General features: G+C 50.9%; 2 protein-coding genes across 8 annotated transcripts in view; one reads left to right on the forward strand and one right to left on the reverse strand.

Annotated features, from left to right (window-relative positions):
• Positions 1–3,752: 3,752 nt before the first annotated feature.
• The window catches only part of WDTC1 (WD and tetratricopeptide repeats 1), a 68,445-nt gene continuing 57,993 nt past the window's right edge, over positions 3,753–14,204 (reverse strand). For 6 of the 7 annotated variants that reach the window (XM_060410638.1, XM_004005084.5, XM_012151165.4 and 3 more), the window contains 3 exons: positions 13,028–13,205; positions 12,189–12,381; positions 9,077–10,967 (listed from right to left, as the gene is read on the reverse strand). In XM_060410638.1, coding sequence (XP_060266621.1) covers positions 10,770–10,967; positions 12,189–12,381; positions 13,028–13,205 — 569 coding nt within the window. In that variant the 3' untranslated portion in view covers positions 9,077–10,769. Of the gene's footprint in view, positions 4,697–9,076; positions 10,968–12,188; positions 12,382–13,027; positions 13,206–14,204 lie in introns of those variants that run through there. The other variant, XR_009599448.1, reaches the window with a different exon arrangement.
• Positions 4,694–10,705, forward strand: LOC121818843 (U1 small nuclear ribonucleoprotein C-like). The gene has a single exon (XM_042245120.1). The coding sequence runs from the start codon at positions 4,709–4,711 to the stop codon at positions 5,186–5,188; it is 480 nt and encodes a 159-aa protein (XP_042101054.1). The 5' UTR covers positions 4,694–4,708; the 3' UTR covers positions 5,189–10,705.

Below are 14,204 nucleotides of genomic sequence, written 5' to 3' on the forward strand. Positions count from 1 at the left end.
CTCAATTGGCCCCAGGTAGAAGTCCCCAGAGCTCACATCCTTCCTTCCTTCCCCAGGCCATCTCACTCCTCATTCTGGCATTCAAGGCCCTCATGGTCTGGCCCCAACCCTTAACCTTCTTTTTCCACCCTCATCTCTCTGTCTCCCTTGGGACTTGCTTGGAGTTAACCTCACTGCGCTGTTTGCCCTTCGGAGAATGAGCCCTGCACTTCATACCTTGTGTTTTTGCTCGAACTGTTCCTTCAGCAGAGTGCCCTTCCCCTGCTCTCCTACACCACTGTCAAGGTTTCCAGCAAATCCTCCCTCTTTGCTCCCAGAGCACGGAGGCTGTTTCTGCCTATTGAATATTCATGTATACTTGCATTAGCATTAGCTGTTTACATGTCTGTCTACCCCAGGAGACTGTGAACTCCTTGAGAAGGGGACTGACTAGATCCACTGGACCTTGGAGTCAGAACGGCACCGGGCAGATAGGAAGCGCTTAGGGACTGTCCCCGGAGCTGTCTGTTGACCATAGATTGGTCTCCTTCAGGGCTCTGGCAGAAGAATCACCTCAATCAATAAGCCAGGGAAGCAGAGCTGAGCCTGGGGCAATCTCAGCGCAGGTTGGCGGAGCTGCTGGGGGGGACGCTCTGTGTGTGTGTCCCCTCTCTTCTGCAGCCTTTCTGCTTCTGCTCCTTTGGATTCCCGCCATTAAGGCCTAAACTGTCTTTCTGGATAGCTCCAAACCTTTCCGTGGTGGGGAAGGGACCACCAGGGCAGATACAATGCAACAAACCATTTGAGAACACACCACCCTCTGACCATTAAGACATCAGAAATTACAAAATGACTTCCTTCTCCATTCCATTTTATAGACGGCTAAACTTCCCTAAGAATATAGAAAGCACAGCCAGGCCCAGAATCTAAGTGTTCTGCTGCCAGGTGGGTGATAAAGCATGATGCTTGAACATGTGAACTCAGGTGTCAGCCAGCAAGCCCAGTACTGACCCTTAGCTCTGTCAGAGGTTGTTAGGCCTTAGGAAAGTAACTGAACCTGTCAGGGCATCAATTTCCTCATCCCTAAAATGGGGGGAAAAAAGTTGCAAAGTTCCTGCAAAGTTTATTAGATAAGCTATAGCTGATCAGCTATTGGCCCAATATGAACATTCAGCGTTAGCTATTATAGCAATTAAAACCACTCATCACCACTTAACCACTCAAAAAGCACTTTGATGTGCATACTCTCCTGATTTGGTGCCTCCTTACAATGCAGTGAAGTAACCAGAGAGCAAGTATCATGGCATCCATTTTCCCAAAGAGAAAAATAAGCCCAGAAAGGTTCAGGAACTTTTCCAAGGTCTAAACATAAACTGGGCTTCCCAGGTGGTGCTAGTAGTAAAGAACTCGCCTGCCAATGCAGGTTAGATGTAACAGACAGGGGTTCGATCCCAGGGTGGGGAAGATCCCCTGGAGGAAGGCATGGCAACCCACTCCAGTATTCTTGCCTGGAGAATCCCATGGTCAGAGAAGCCTGGCAAGTTGCAGTCCACAGGGTCACACAGTCGGACACAACTGAAGCGACTTAGCATGCATGAACTAGATAGAGTTGGGGTTCTGAACCTCAACCCTGCTTTTTCTCTGCTGGTGACCCCTTTTAGGGCCATTAAAGAGAGACGAGGATGAGACCTGAGATTCTGTAAATCATCATAAAATGGTGCAAACTGCGGCCTCACTGGACCAGGACCTGTTTGCGTTAGTCATTCAGTTGTGTCCGACTCTTTGCAACCCCATTGACTGCAGTCCACCGGGCTCCTCTGTCCATGGAATTTTCCAGGCAAGAATACTGGAGCAGGTTGGTTGCCATTCCCTTCTCCAGGGTATCTTTCCTGCCCAGGGAGTGAACCCTGGTCTTCTGCATTGCAGGCAGATCCTTTCCTCTCTGAGCCACCAGGGAAACCCTAGGACCTGTTATATATACAGAAATGGGTCAGATGCAGGAAGCAGACCATGTCTCCATGAGTGCCTCATGCCTGCCATCATGTCCATCAGACACAGGGCCTGCCACTCAGTGGGGAACTCCATGGCGAAATCCAACATTCAGGGACTGTGCACGACCCCCTTATTTGCTACCCACGTCTTCCAGATAATGTGGGGAACGCAGGGGCTAACCCACTGGGTGCATTTTCATTAAGCCAGCACTGGGCAAAAAGGGGCTCAAAAAGTATCATGACATTAAATAAGAAAAATGATTCTTAAAGAAGTGGACCAGGAAGCAGAGATTAGTGACCCAGTCCTGGTTTTGCCTCTAATTAACTTGGGTTTTAGGCAGCCCATTCCGTCTTCCTGCCTCTCTTTGGAACTTGTCTATATTCGTAAATAGGACTCCATAGATGGTCTGGAAATAGGACTAGATTGGCGGTTTTCCACTGTGGCCCTACATTAGAATGAATCTGGGATGTTTTCAAATGGATGGCTGCTTGGACACCTCCCCACCTTCCCCAGAGACCAATTAAAACAGAATCTCTGGGGTGGTTAAGTATCCCAGGGCGTGCTAAGGTATAACCAGGGCTGGGAACCGCTGAGCTAGATGATCTCTTATCACCTTTTCAGTTCTGCAACTACATTTGAGCACAGAGACCCACCGCAGGACCCTGGGACCACATCTGCCCACCACAAACACAGGAGTTCCAATTCTGAAGCCTCTTTTGCTACACATTCTCTGTGCAGGCTTATCTGACCGAGCCCCAGGCTCCCCATCAGCAGGGTTGAGTAACACATGCGGATGCACGATAAAAATGGAGCACCATGGATCTTTTTACTGTCTCTAGTTTTGCCTTTTCCAGAATGTCATATAGTTGGAATCATATGGTATGGCTTTCAGATTGGCTTCTTTCAAAAGCAATGATGCACTTAAGTTTCCTTCCTGGCTTTGGGGCTTGATTGCTCATTTCCATATATTGCATGCTGTACCTATTTTATCTATTCGCGTTTTGAAGGACTTCTTGGTTGCTTCCGGTTTTTGGCAATTATTAATGAAGCTGCTGTAAACATTTACATATGCGTTTGTGCATGGACATAACAATTTCAACTAAGGAGAGCAATTGCTGGATCTTAGAAAAACACTATTTAAACTTTGTAAGAAACTGCCAAACTCTTACCATTTTGCATTCTCACCAGCAGTGAATGAGTTCCTGTTGCTTCACATCCTTGTCAGCATTTGATGTTGTCATCCTAATCGGTGTGGCGTGGTATCTCATTGTTGGTTTAATGTGTAATTCCCTAGTGACACAGTGACATAGAAGAACTGTACAAAAAGATCTTCATGACAGATAATCACGATGGTGTGATCACTCACCTAGAGCCAGACATCCGGAAATGTGAAGTCAAGTGGGCCTTAGGAAGCAGCACTACGAACAAAGCTAGTGGAGGTGATGGAATTCCAGTTGAGCTATTTCAAATCCTGGAAGATGATGCTGTGAAAGTGCTGCACTCAATATGTCAGCAAAGTTGGAAAACTCAGCAGTGGCCAGGACTGGAAAAGGTCAGTTTTCATTCCAATCCCAAAGAAAGGCAATGCCAAATAATGCCCAAACTACTGCACAATTGCACTCATCTCACACACTAGTAAAGTAATGCTCAAAATTCTCCAAGCCAGGCTTCAACAATATGTGAACTGTGAACTTCCAGATGTTCAAGCTGGTTTTAGAAAAGGCAGAGGAACCAGAGATCAAATTGCCAACATCCACTGGATCATCGAAAAAGCAAGAAAGTTCCAGAAAAACATCTATTTCTGCTTTATTGACTATGCCAAAGCCTTTGACTGTGTGGATCACAATAAACTGTGGAAAATTCTGAAAGGGAAGGGCATACCAGACCACCTGACCTGCCTCTTGAGAAGTCTGTATGCAGGTCAGGAAGCAACAGTTAGAACTGGACATGGAATAGACTGGTCCCAAATAGGAAAAGGAGTATGTCAAGGCTGTATATTGTCACCCTGCTTATTTAACTTATATGCAGGGCATATCATGAGAAACGGTGGGCTGGAAGAAGCACAAGCTGGAATCAAGATTGTTGGAAGAAATATCAATAACCTCAGATATGCAGATGATACCACCTTTATGGCAGAAAGTCAAGAAAAACTAAAGAGCCTCCTGATGAAAGTGAAAGAGGAGAGTAAAAAAGTTGGTTTAAAGCTCAAAATTCAGAAAACGAAGATCATGGCATCTGGTCCTGTAACTTTATGGCAAATAGATGGGGAAACAATGGAAAGAGTGACTGACTTTATTTTTTGGGGCTCCAAAATTACTGCAGATGGTGACTGCAACCATGAAATTAAAAGATGCTTACTCCTTGGAAGAACAGTTATGACCAACCTAGACAGCATATTAAAAAGCAGAGACAATACTTTGTCAACAAGGGTCCGTCTAGTCAGGGCTATAGTTTTTCCAGTAGTCATGTATGGATGCGAGACTTGGACTATAAAGAACGCTGAGCACTGAAGAATTGATGCTTTTGAACTGTGGTGTTGGAGAAGACTCTTGAGAGTCCCTTGGACTGCAAGGAGATCCAACCAGTCCATCCTGAAGGAGATCGGTCCTGGCTGTTCACTGGAAGGATTGATGTTGAAGCTGAAACTCCAACACTTTGGCCACCTGATGCGAAGAGCTGACTCATCTGAAAAGACCCTGATGGGCGGAACGGAGTTGCCGACGGCCTGTGGAGCAACATGCCTCAATTTTATTGTGACTACTGTGACACACACCTCACCCATGATTCTCCATCTGTGAGAAAGACACACTGGAGTGGTAGGAAGCACAAAGAGAATGTGAAAGACTACTATCAGAAATGGATGGAAGGGCAGGCTCAGAGCCTGATTGACAAAACAACTGCTGTATTTCAACAAGGAAAGATACCTCCTACACCCTTCTCTCCTCCTCCTCCTGCAGGGGCAATGATCCCACCTCCCCCCAGTCTCCCAGGTCCTCCTCGCCCTGGGATGATGCCTGCACCTCACATGGGGGGCCCTCCCACGATGCTGATGGTGGGTACCCCTCCTCTTGGGATGATGCCAGTTGGATCTGCTCCTGGAATGAGGCTGCCTACGGGAGGCCACATGCCAATGATGCCTGGGCCCCCAATAATGAGACCTCCTGTCCATCCCATGATGGTGCCCACCCGGCCAGGAATGACCCAACCAGACAGATAAGGAGATTGGGGTGCTTCTTTATATCAGTTTTATATTACTTGTACTTCACCAGATCATGGTGCTGTGACTAGGGGTGTTTTCTAACAGCATGACAAGGAAAATTTGTTCCCCCTTCCTAACAGAGAGAGTAGTTTTGGAGGGAAGTAGTGGGACAGAAAAAAAACAATTTTCATTTGTATTGTGAAATGTGAAAATAAAATTGTCAACTCTTTTAGTTAAAAAAAAAAGAAAAGACCCTGATGCTGGGAAAGACTGAGGGCAGGAGAAGGGGATGACAGAGGATAAGATGGTTGGATGGCATCACTGATTCAATGGACATGAGTTTGGGTCGACTCTGGGAGTTGGCGATGGACAGGGAGGCCTGGCGTGCTGTGGTTCATGGGGTCGCAAAGAGTTGGACACGACTGAGCAACTAGATTGAACTGAACTGAAGTGACATAATGTTGGGCAGCTTTTGTGTGCTTACTAGTCACCTGTACATCCTCTTTCGTGAGGTGTCTGTTCAGATATTTTGCCCATTTTTAAATTGGGGTGCTTATTTCAAATTGTTGAGTTGTAAAAATTCATTTCTCGTTAATTGTTGGCTTGTCTCTTTCATTCTCTTAACAGCGATTTCATAGAGCAGGAGTTTTGATGAAGTCCAGTTTATCAATTTTTTCTTTCATGGGTTGTGCTTTCAATGTTAATACGTGTTGCCAAACTTAGATCTTCTCCTATGTGGTTTTCTGAGTTTTATTGATATATTTTACGTTTAGTTCTATGATCAATTTTGAGTTAATTTTTGTGAACAGTGTACTCAGTGTTTAGATCCTTTTTTGGAGGGGTTGGGTGGGGCATGTAGATGTCTGGGCTTCCCAGGTGGTTCTAGTGGTAAAGAACCACCCACCAAAATGCAGGCTACACAAGAGACATGAGTTTGATCCCTAGGTGGGGAAGACCCCCTGAGGAGGGCATGGCAACTCACTCCAGTGTTCTTGCCTAGAGAATCCCATGGACAGAGGAGCCTGGAGGGCTACAATCCATGGGGTTGCAGAGTCAGTCACGACTGAAGCGACTTAGCACACACCCACACATGGAGATATCCAGTTGTTCCAGCACCATTTGTTGCAAAGGTTGCTTTCCTTTCTCCACTGAGTTGATTCTGCTGTTTGGTCAGAGATCAGTTGACTGTATTTGGGTGGATCTACTTTGGGGATCCCTAGATCATTCCACTGATTTGTCTTTTCCTTCACCGATGCCACACTGTCTTGGTTGTTGTAGCTTTATGATTAAGTCTTGAGGTTGGATAGTATCAGTCCTCTAACTTTGTTCTTTCTCTTTGTTACCTGTGTTGGCTATTCTGGGTCTTTTGTCTCTCCATACAAACGTTAGAATAAGCCTGTGGATAGTCATGAAATAATCTGCTAGGATTTTGGTCGAGATTTCACTGCCCAAGTTGGGAAGAAATGACATCTTTATTAATAATAGAGGCTTTCTATCTATGAGCATGGAATATCTCTTCACATATTCTGATTTTCCTTGTTTTCACTCATCATAATTTAATAGTTTTCCTCAAAAATATCTTGTGTATATTTTGCTGGTACATAGTTAGTAGGTACTAAGTATATAAGTACTTAGTACTTATAGTACTTACTTTTTTCTCTTTTTTTTTTTGTGCTGGTAAGCACTGAATAGGTGGAGTGCAGGGGATTTTTATGGCAGTGCAACTATTTTTCACAGTGTGGATACAGGACATTATGTATATGTCAAAATCCATAAAACTGTACAATACAAAGAGTGAACCTCAATATAAGCTACGGACCTTAGTTGTTAATGATGTATCAACATTGGTTCATTAATCGTAACAAATGTACATTGATGCAAGATGTTAATAAGAGGGGAAATGGAGCCAGGGAGAGAGGGCGTATATGGGACTTTGTATTATCTTTTTAATTTTCTGTAAGCTTTAAACTGCTCTAAAAAAACTCTATTTAAAAAAAAAATGTACCAATTCCAAATGAAGCGGAGCTGCTGGTGAAGTCTTCCAATGGCTAATCCCTGCTCGCAGGACCAAGCCTACAATCCCTCATCAAGCACAGGGAGTCCTCCACAGTCTGGCTGCCCCTGAAGTCCATGGGTGACTCCATCCTCTACCATGCAGCTGAACTGAATCACTCAGGCTCCATGAGGGCACTTGGGACTCTGCCCTAGTCCCTCGATCTGGTATATCGCCCCTTCCTTGCATAGTCTGGAAACGTGCTAAAGCAGCGTCAGTTTGGGAATACAGAGGAATGGTAAGCACCTGCTTCATGACATCACCTATTGTGCTTCTGACAGAATCTCCTCCCTGTCTCCTGTACTAAACTGAGTATACCCTGCTGGCCTCAGCCTGGTTCTTTCCAAATGTACAAACAGAATAACCACAAAATCTCACTAGTGAAACTATTGTTCCTACAGTACTGACCCACAGTTCCCAAACTGTGCATCAGGGTACCTTAGGGTGCCACAGTCAAGTCACAGGAGCACAGAAGGATATTTTAAATTTAGAGTTACTTAGCATCTGTTGGCTACCGAGAGAACTGCAAGCTCACGGTGGTTCAGTTTTATCCTTAGACTCCACTACATTTCTTTGATTATGTCATCTTTGAGATGAGTTTTTAGAGGTTGCTGAGATACAAAGTAAATGAAAGTCACTGTGGAACATGAAATGAGGGTGGTAGTGTCCAATCTGATTAGATAGTCTGACAAGTTTTACAGCATCCAACAAGCACACAGATTCCAGTAGTTACTGTAGTTATTAAGAATGAAATAGAGATAGTTTCTTCTGATATGTATTTTTTTTCCAATTTTTTTCTTTTTTGTATTCTTTAATGACTAACTTGGTAGGACAAAATTTTTTTTAAAGATTATTATTTGTTTTTGGTTGTCCTGGGTCATCACTGCTGCATGGGCCTTTTCCAGTTGCAGTGACTGGGGCTGCTGTTTCGCTGCAGTGCACGGGTTCCTCATTTCGGTGGCTTCTCTTGTGGGGCATAGGCTTTAGGCACACAGGCTTCAGCAGTTGTGGCTGGTTAGGCTCAGTAGTTGTACACGGGCTTAGCTGCTCTGTGGCATGTGGGATCTTCCCAGACCAGGGATCCATGTGGGATCTTCCCAGAAAAGGGATCCATGTGGGATCTTCCCAGACCAGGGATTGAACCCATGTCCCCTGCATTGGCAGGCGGATTCTTAACCACTGGACCACCACGAAAGCCCAGGACATAAATTCTTAAGTGATCTTGGCTTAATTAACATGTTGAAATGTTAGGTATTTCTTTTGGCTTAGGGGTCCAGGTAAAAACTACTGAGGCACTGATGGTTCAGTGAGCTGAGACAGTCTGGGAACCTCTGGTCTAAGAAACCCTCTAATCTAGGGCCCATCAAGAAACAACAGATTTTGAAATCAATTTAGTGGGTTATAGACAGCACTTTTTTCCCCTCCTTCATAAAATAGAATGGTAACTAGAACACACTGCATGTAGCAAGGCTTAATGTTATTGTGTAAAACTTATGTTCATTATATACATACAAATTAGCATGGGTATCTTGGGTCACAATGTCTAAGATGTATATTTGTTTGAGTTGTGATTTTAAAAGTCTGAAAACCCACGAAGACTTCACCCTCCTTACTTTACAGATAAGAAGACAGTCCAGATAATGAAAGCTGATTATTGCAAATCACGGCCACCAGGGCCAGGCTCTGCACTTAGTCCTGCCGGGCTGGTGGCCACGTCCACAGGGAGGTTCCAAGGCAGGCCTCATTCCACCCGGCAGAGGTGTGGTTACTCAAGAGTCACGGAGCTACGGAGATGAAATCCTCTCCCTTTCCCCCAGACCCATGGGCAACCCACAAATGCCACCAGCCACACCTAGAACAAAATGGTTTTAATCAGTTGCGTCACCCTCACTCTCCTGGGAGCGGAGCAACAAAAAGGCTCGGCTCCTGCCCCCAGAGGACAGTAAGGCTTCTGTGTCTCTCCACACGACAGGGCCCAGGCTGGGCAGGCAGGAGGCAGGGAGGGAGGAAATGGCGGGTGGCTGGAACACAGGAAAGCAAAGGGGCCCCTGCTAGTCCTTGGGCCCCAGGCCCAGCCTCAGCGCTCCGGCTCTCCCCTCCCGGCTGGAGAAAGGTCGTGGAGAAGAGACAGGGGAGCGAGTCCCAGCAGCAGGAGAAGCAGCAGCAGCTGTTTCCTTCACCAATAAATATACTTCATTACCAAGCTAGGAGAGAGGGGTAGGGGGGTGATGGGGCGGGGGGAGAGGAAGGAGGAGAGGCTGCCACCTGTGTCGCTGGGATTAAAGCAATGACGAGATGGTGCCAGACCCCCCACCACTATCCTCACCACCCCACCCCCACCCCCATCTTCTTAAAACTGAGAAAAAGCTTTTAACATGGCCCTGCTGTCTCCAGGGCTTCTCTGAAGCCTGACTGAGAGGAGGCACCTGGCAGAGACAGGGCGGAGGGAAGGAGCAGGGTGGAGGGAGGCTGCAGCTGGAGCCTGGAGCCCAGGGAGCGCCGAGGGGAGCTGAGAGCCAAGGAGGCCAAGAGCGAGGCCTGGGGGGAGTGGTGGGGTGCTGGGGGGGCCGCTGCATCCAGTGTAGAGCTCTGAGCTGCTGAGGAGGGGGCCGAGTTAGGGACTTTCCATCCCAGGGCTCAGGAGACCCACCCCTCCCCCCAGAGCAGCAGGGGACAGAGAAAAGCCATCACTTCTTTGGTCTTTGTGGCGGCTCAGCGTGTGGGGGTGGGAGGGAGTGCCATCTCAGCGAGAGGAGGCCTGGCTGGGAGCTCTGGCAGAAAGGTCACAGTGAGGCCGAAGAGCGCCCAAGGGAGGAGAGGGCCCCCCCAGAGTGCAGAAGGGCTGGCATGGGTAGGCGGGGAATGGTGTGGTGCCCCTGCCCACTGCCAGGGCCCGTGGGAGAGGCTGAGCCCCCAGAGGGCCGGTGAGGGCGGGCGGGCGCAGCAAGGACCCAGCACCCATGCATGGGGGGTCCAGCGGGGGCTTCGAGGGGGGATAGGGAAAGGATGCCAGGCTGCCAGGAGGCAGTGGCCTGACTGTGCCCACTCCAGGGCTCCCTCCTCACTTGTTTCCACCCTGACACAGGGGCTCTGCAGGGATGGGGGGGCACCCTGTCCTTTTCTAGAACATTCCCTGAAGACCAGGAGGGAGCCAGCCTCGCCGTCAGCCTGTCCAATTCCACCCCACTCCTGCTGCCAGCCAAAGGGTGGGGCAGTCCCCGGAGACAGCAGCAGCCCTGGCCTCCCGACCTGAGGCAGGGATGTGGGGTGGGGGGGAGGTGGGGTCAGGGGAGATGGAGGGGCTTCCCCTCCTGCTCATCTGCTCAGGGCTGGGGCCAGTCAAGGGGCAACTGCCCAAAAGTCCAAAAGCCAGCAAGTTGTAGCAATCCCCACCCGCAATGCCAAACTAACAAATGTAACAGGGAAAAATGAAAAAAAAAAAAAATGGGGGGACGGGGAAGACAAACCAAAACAGAACCCCCTGACCTCCTGCCCGGGGCGGAGGATGCAGCCGATGGCGGGGGCTGGGCCCGGGGCTGGGAGGGCCTAGCTGGGCCGGCACTGCACCTGGCCCTCCGAGCTGTCCTCGTCGTCAGAGGCCCCGGCGCCCCCACTGCTCAGGCCCGTGATCCGGTAGCCCATGTTGAGCAGCATCACCTCCAACGGGTCCGCGTTCATGCGCCGCTGGTTGGCCTGGGAGGCGCCCTCCATGTCCTCCACAACTCGGCCAGTGAGGTCTTCACTCTGCAGGAGGGGGGCCGGGGGAGGCATGCTTACTGCGGGGATCACAGACTGAGCTGTGCGTGTGGAGGGGCATGTACATACCAGGGGGTGTGTGTGGGTGTACCCATGGGTGCCCAGGTGCAAGGGAAACACGTCTGGGATGTATGTGGACGAATGGACAGACAGCCACCAGGATGCACGTGAGGGGGATGATGCACTACACTGGGGATGGGGGCACATGGTCACACACAGTGGGATCTATCCCAGAGGGTACACACAGCAGAGCGTCTTCTGGTGGGCCCCACACTGCAAAGTGCTGAGGACACAGCATGTGGAGGGGGGCGGTGCATGGACACGGGTGAGGGCAGCCTCGCCCCAGGATGTGCGGGGCACAGATGCCATACCCTGGTGGGGTGCAGACACAGCTCTCCCACCCCGTTCTTTTGCTGCCACTCATCCCTCAAGGAAAGGTCTTAAAATGTATAGGAAATTGCCTCTGGAGTTAGATCCACCTCTTGACTTCTGTTTTACCAGCTGGGAAGTGGGAGGAGGTGGGCAGAGAGCAGGGGAGGCCTCAGGCCAGCCCACCTGACTGCCCACACCATCCCTGTGTCCCTGTGGACCAGACGCATCACAGGCATCACTTCTTTAATCCTCAAAGCAACCTTCTGAGGTGGTGCTGTCATGCCCATTCCAATATACAGATGATAAAAACATGGGTTGTGTCCCTCAGGTCTAAGTAAAGGGACCAGGATTCAAACTAAGGGCCATCAGACTACAAAGCCTACGTGCTGCCCGGGTGCCTGAGGCACTGGCCTCTGCAGGGCTTCTGGGGGACAAGACGCAGAGGGACACGAGGGGCAGGGCACCAAGGGAGGTGCTGACCTGGGAGCTGGTGTTGGGGTGGGGCGGGTGCCCTGGCGGGTGCCCTCCCTGCCCTCCCGCACCCGGCCCCAGTTACTGGGCCACTGCCTCCCGGGTGTGAGGCTCACCTTCACACCTGGCTCACGGATATGCCCCTGGACTTGCCCGCTTCATCTGGAGCTTTCAGAACTCGCTGGCTCCTGCCCTGACGCAGCTTGGACCCCTGGGGAGAGAGCTCCTCCCCTGGCAGCCCCTTGCCTCCGTGAGGCTGTGACTCCTTTCCCATCCCGCCCCACACAAGCTCAGCTGGAGGCGTTGCAGAGCATCCCGCCTTCTTTCCTCCCGGCCTGGCTTCTGCCACCCTGCCCGCCCCCTCACCTCCGGCCGGGGGTTCCAGAGCCGCACAACAGGGTCGATGCCACTGGTGGCCAGGAAGCAGTAGCTGGGGTGTGGCTGCAGGCAGTTGACGATGGATTCGTCGCCCTGCAGCACGCGGACCAGGTTGGTGGTCTCCTTTTCCCAGACGAAGAAGGAGCCATCGTCAGAGCCGCTGACGATATACTGAGCGTTGCTGGCGGGGGAGGGGGGGGGCAAAGAGCAGGGAGGTCAGGTCGGGGGATGGCCCACAGGCTGCATGGCTGAGGGAAAGGGGGTGGCAGGGAAGCCTGGAGCCACTCAGCCCCCCGAACTCTGGGGTCTTCACCCGACTCGGAACTCCCACACACACGAGCATCCTCTCCACACTGGAGAGTCGTGTCACTGTCCAACTGTTCTCCTAACCTTGGGGTCACAGACAGCCGAGGTCCCTCTGACTTACTCTCCCTCAAAGTGCATCGTAAGCCCCCTGGGTGCCAGGATCGGATCCTGCCTCTCAGGGGTCTCTGGGAATGCTCCTGCCTCAGCTTTTCCTCAGTAGTCCTAGCCTCTCTGGATCCAGACCCCCAGACCCTACAGCACACCTGCCCCCAACACACTGCTGATATTTAGAAGGGATCTTGCTGGAGATGCTTGATTTATATTCATGGATCTCACCTACCCAAAAGAGTATGTCATCTACAGAGGAGGGCTGGAGGGGGATGGTGGCTCACAGAGGTGAAGCCATCTGCCCAAGGGCACAGAGCTGGGATTTGAGACTTCTGAAAGCCTAGGTCCCCACGCCACCCTCAACCTCCTGCCGCCAACTGGGCTGGGCCCTCCTCCTTCTCAGGGCCTCAGACCTGCCAAAGAAATTGGCCTCCTTGATATCCGTGGTGGTGTTGCAGTGGCCACAGTAGCGGAACTGGTAGTCGTAGCTTCGCTCCCGCAGCACCATCTCGTCCTCGGAGATGGAGTCCTTACGGCTCATGCTTCGGAGGCGGACGGGGCCGCCGCCACCGCCGGCTCCCTTCTTCTCCTCTGGGGCAGAGAACAGGGACCGTGAGAGTCCTGCCCGTCTCTCCCCGCCTCCCCGTTTCCTCCCCACCCTTCACCCCGTTCTCCGTCCAAGTAGTAAGCCATGAAGGGCTGTCCCTCTCCCACTACCCTGGAAAACTGGGAACAACTGTGGAAAAGAGGCATCTGTGCATCCTGCCCTTGAGGGTGTTCAAGAGGAGATCGCTGATGCCAGGACGGCCTTGGCTTAGGTCCCTGAATAACGTCTGGAAGCCCCGAGGATGCCCGGCCCTAAGGTCTGTTGGTGTGGAGGTGAGCGGCGGGGAGGGGAGGGCAAAGCGCTGCCAAGAGAGCCTTGAGCGGGTGATCTTTCTAGCCCTCCCGCCCCGGAGGACAAGTCAGCCTGGGTCCTGGTGGCCGCATACGCGCCTCAGTAAAGTCACACCAGCTCTCTCAGTGCCTTGTCCCTGCCTGCCTCAAGGCCTTGGCACGCGCTGGCCCCTCTGCCAGACGCTTCACCTCTGGCGACACTCTGCCTAGTCACCTCTTCCCCAGCTTCAAGATCTCTGCCTGAACGTCTCCCTCAAAAACCCCGGGCTGCCTTCAACCCCTCCCCTGCACTCACACCCTATCAGGCCCCCGGGGCCTTCTTTGCTTCTCCTTCATCGCTAGGGTCCTTCCCAGGCTATAAATTCTTGAATCCAGAAATTCTATCTGACTTGTTCCTAGATGTATTCCCAGGACATAGCACAGTGCCTGGCACTATCCAGACAGATGGATCAATCCATGGTCCAATACGCTGCAGAGCAGAAGAGGAAGCTGCATGTCTGCCCCCAGTGAGCTCCCCTCTCATGTTTACAGACTGCACAGTTACCTGGCTCACTCTCCAGCGCTACCCAGAGGAGCAGGGCAGGCCCTTCAACATGCTGTACAAATAAGCCAGCAGGTTCAGAGAGGCTGTGCTCTGCCCAGTCTCATGGTTCCACATGGCAGAGCTGAGACTGGAACCGAGGCTCCATCCCT

This window comes from Ovis aries, chromosome 2, assembly GCF_016772045.2.
Source record: "Ovis aries strain OAR_USU_Benz2616 breed Rambouillet chromosome 2, ARS-UI_Ramb_v3.0, whole genome shotgun sequence".
NCBI lineage: Eukaryota > Metazoa > Chordata > Mammalia > Artiodactyla > Bovidae > Ovis > Ovis aries.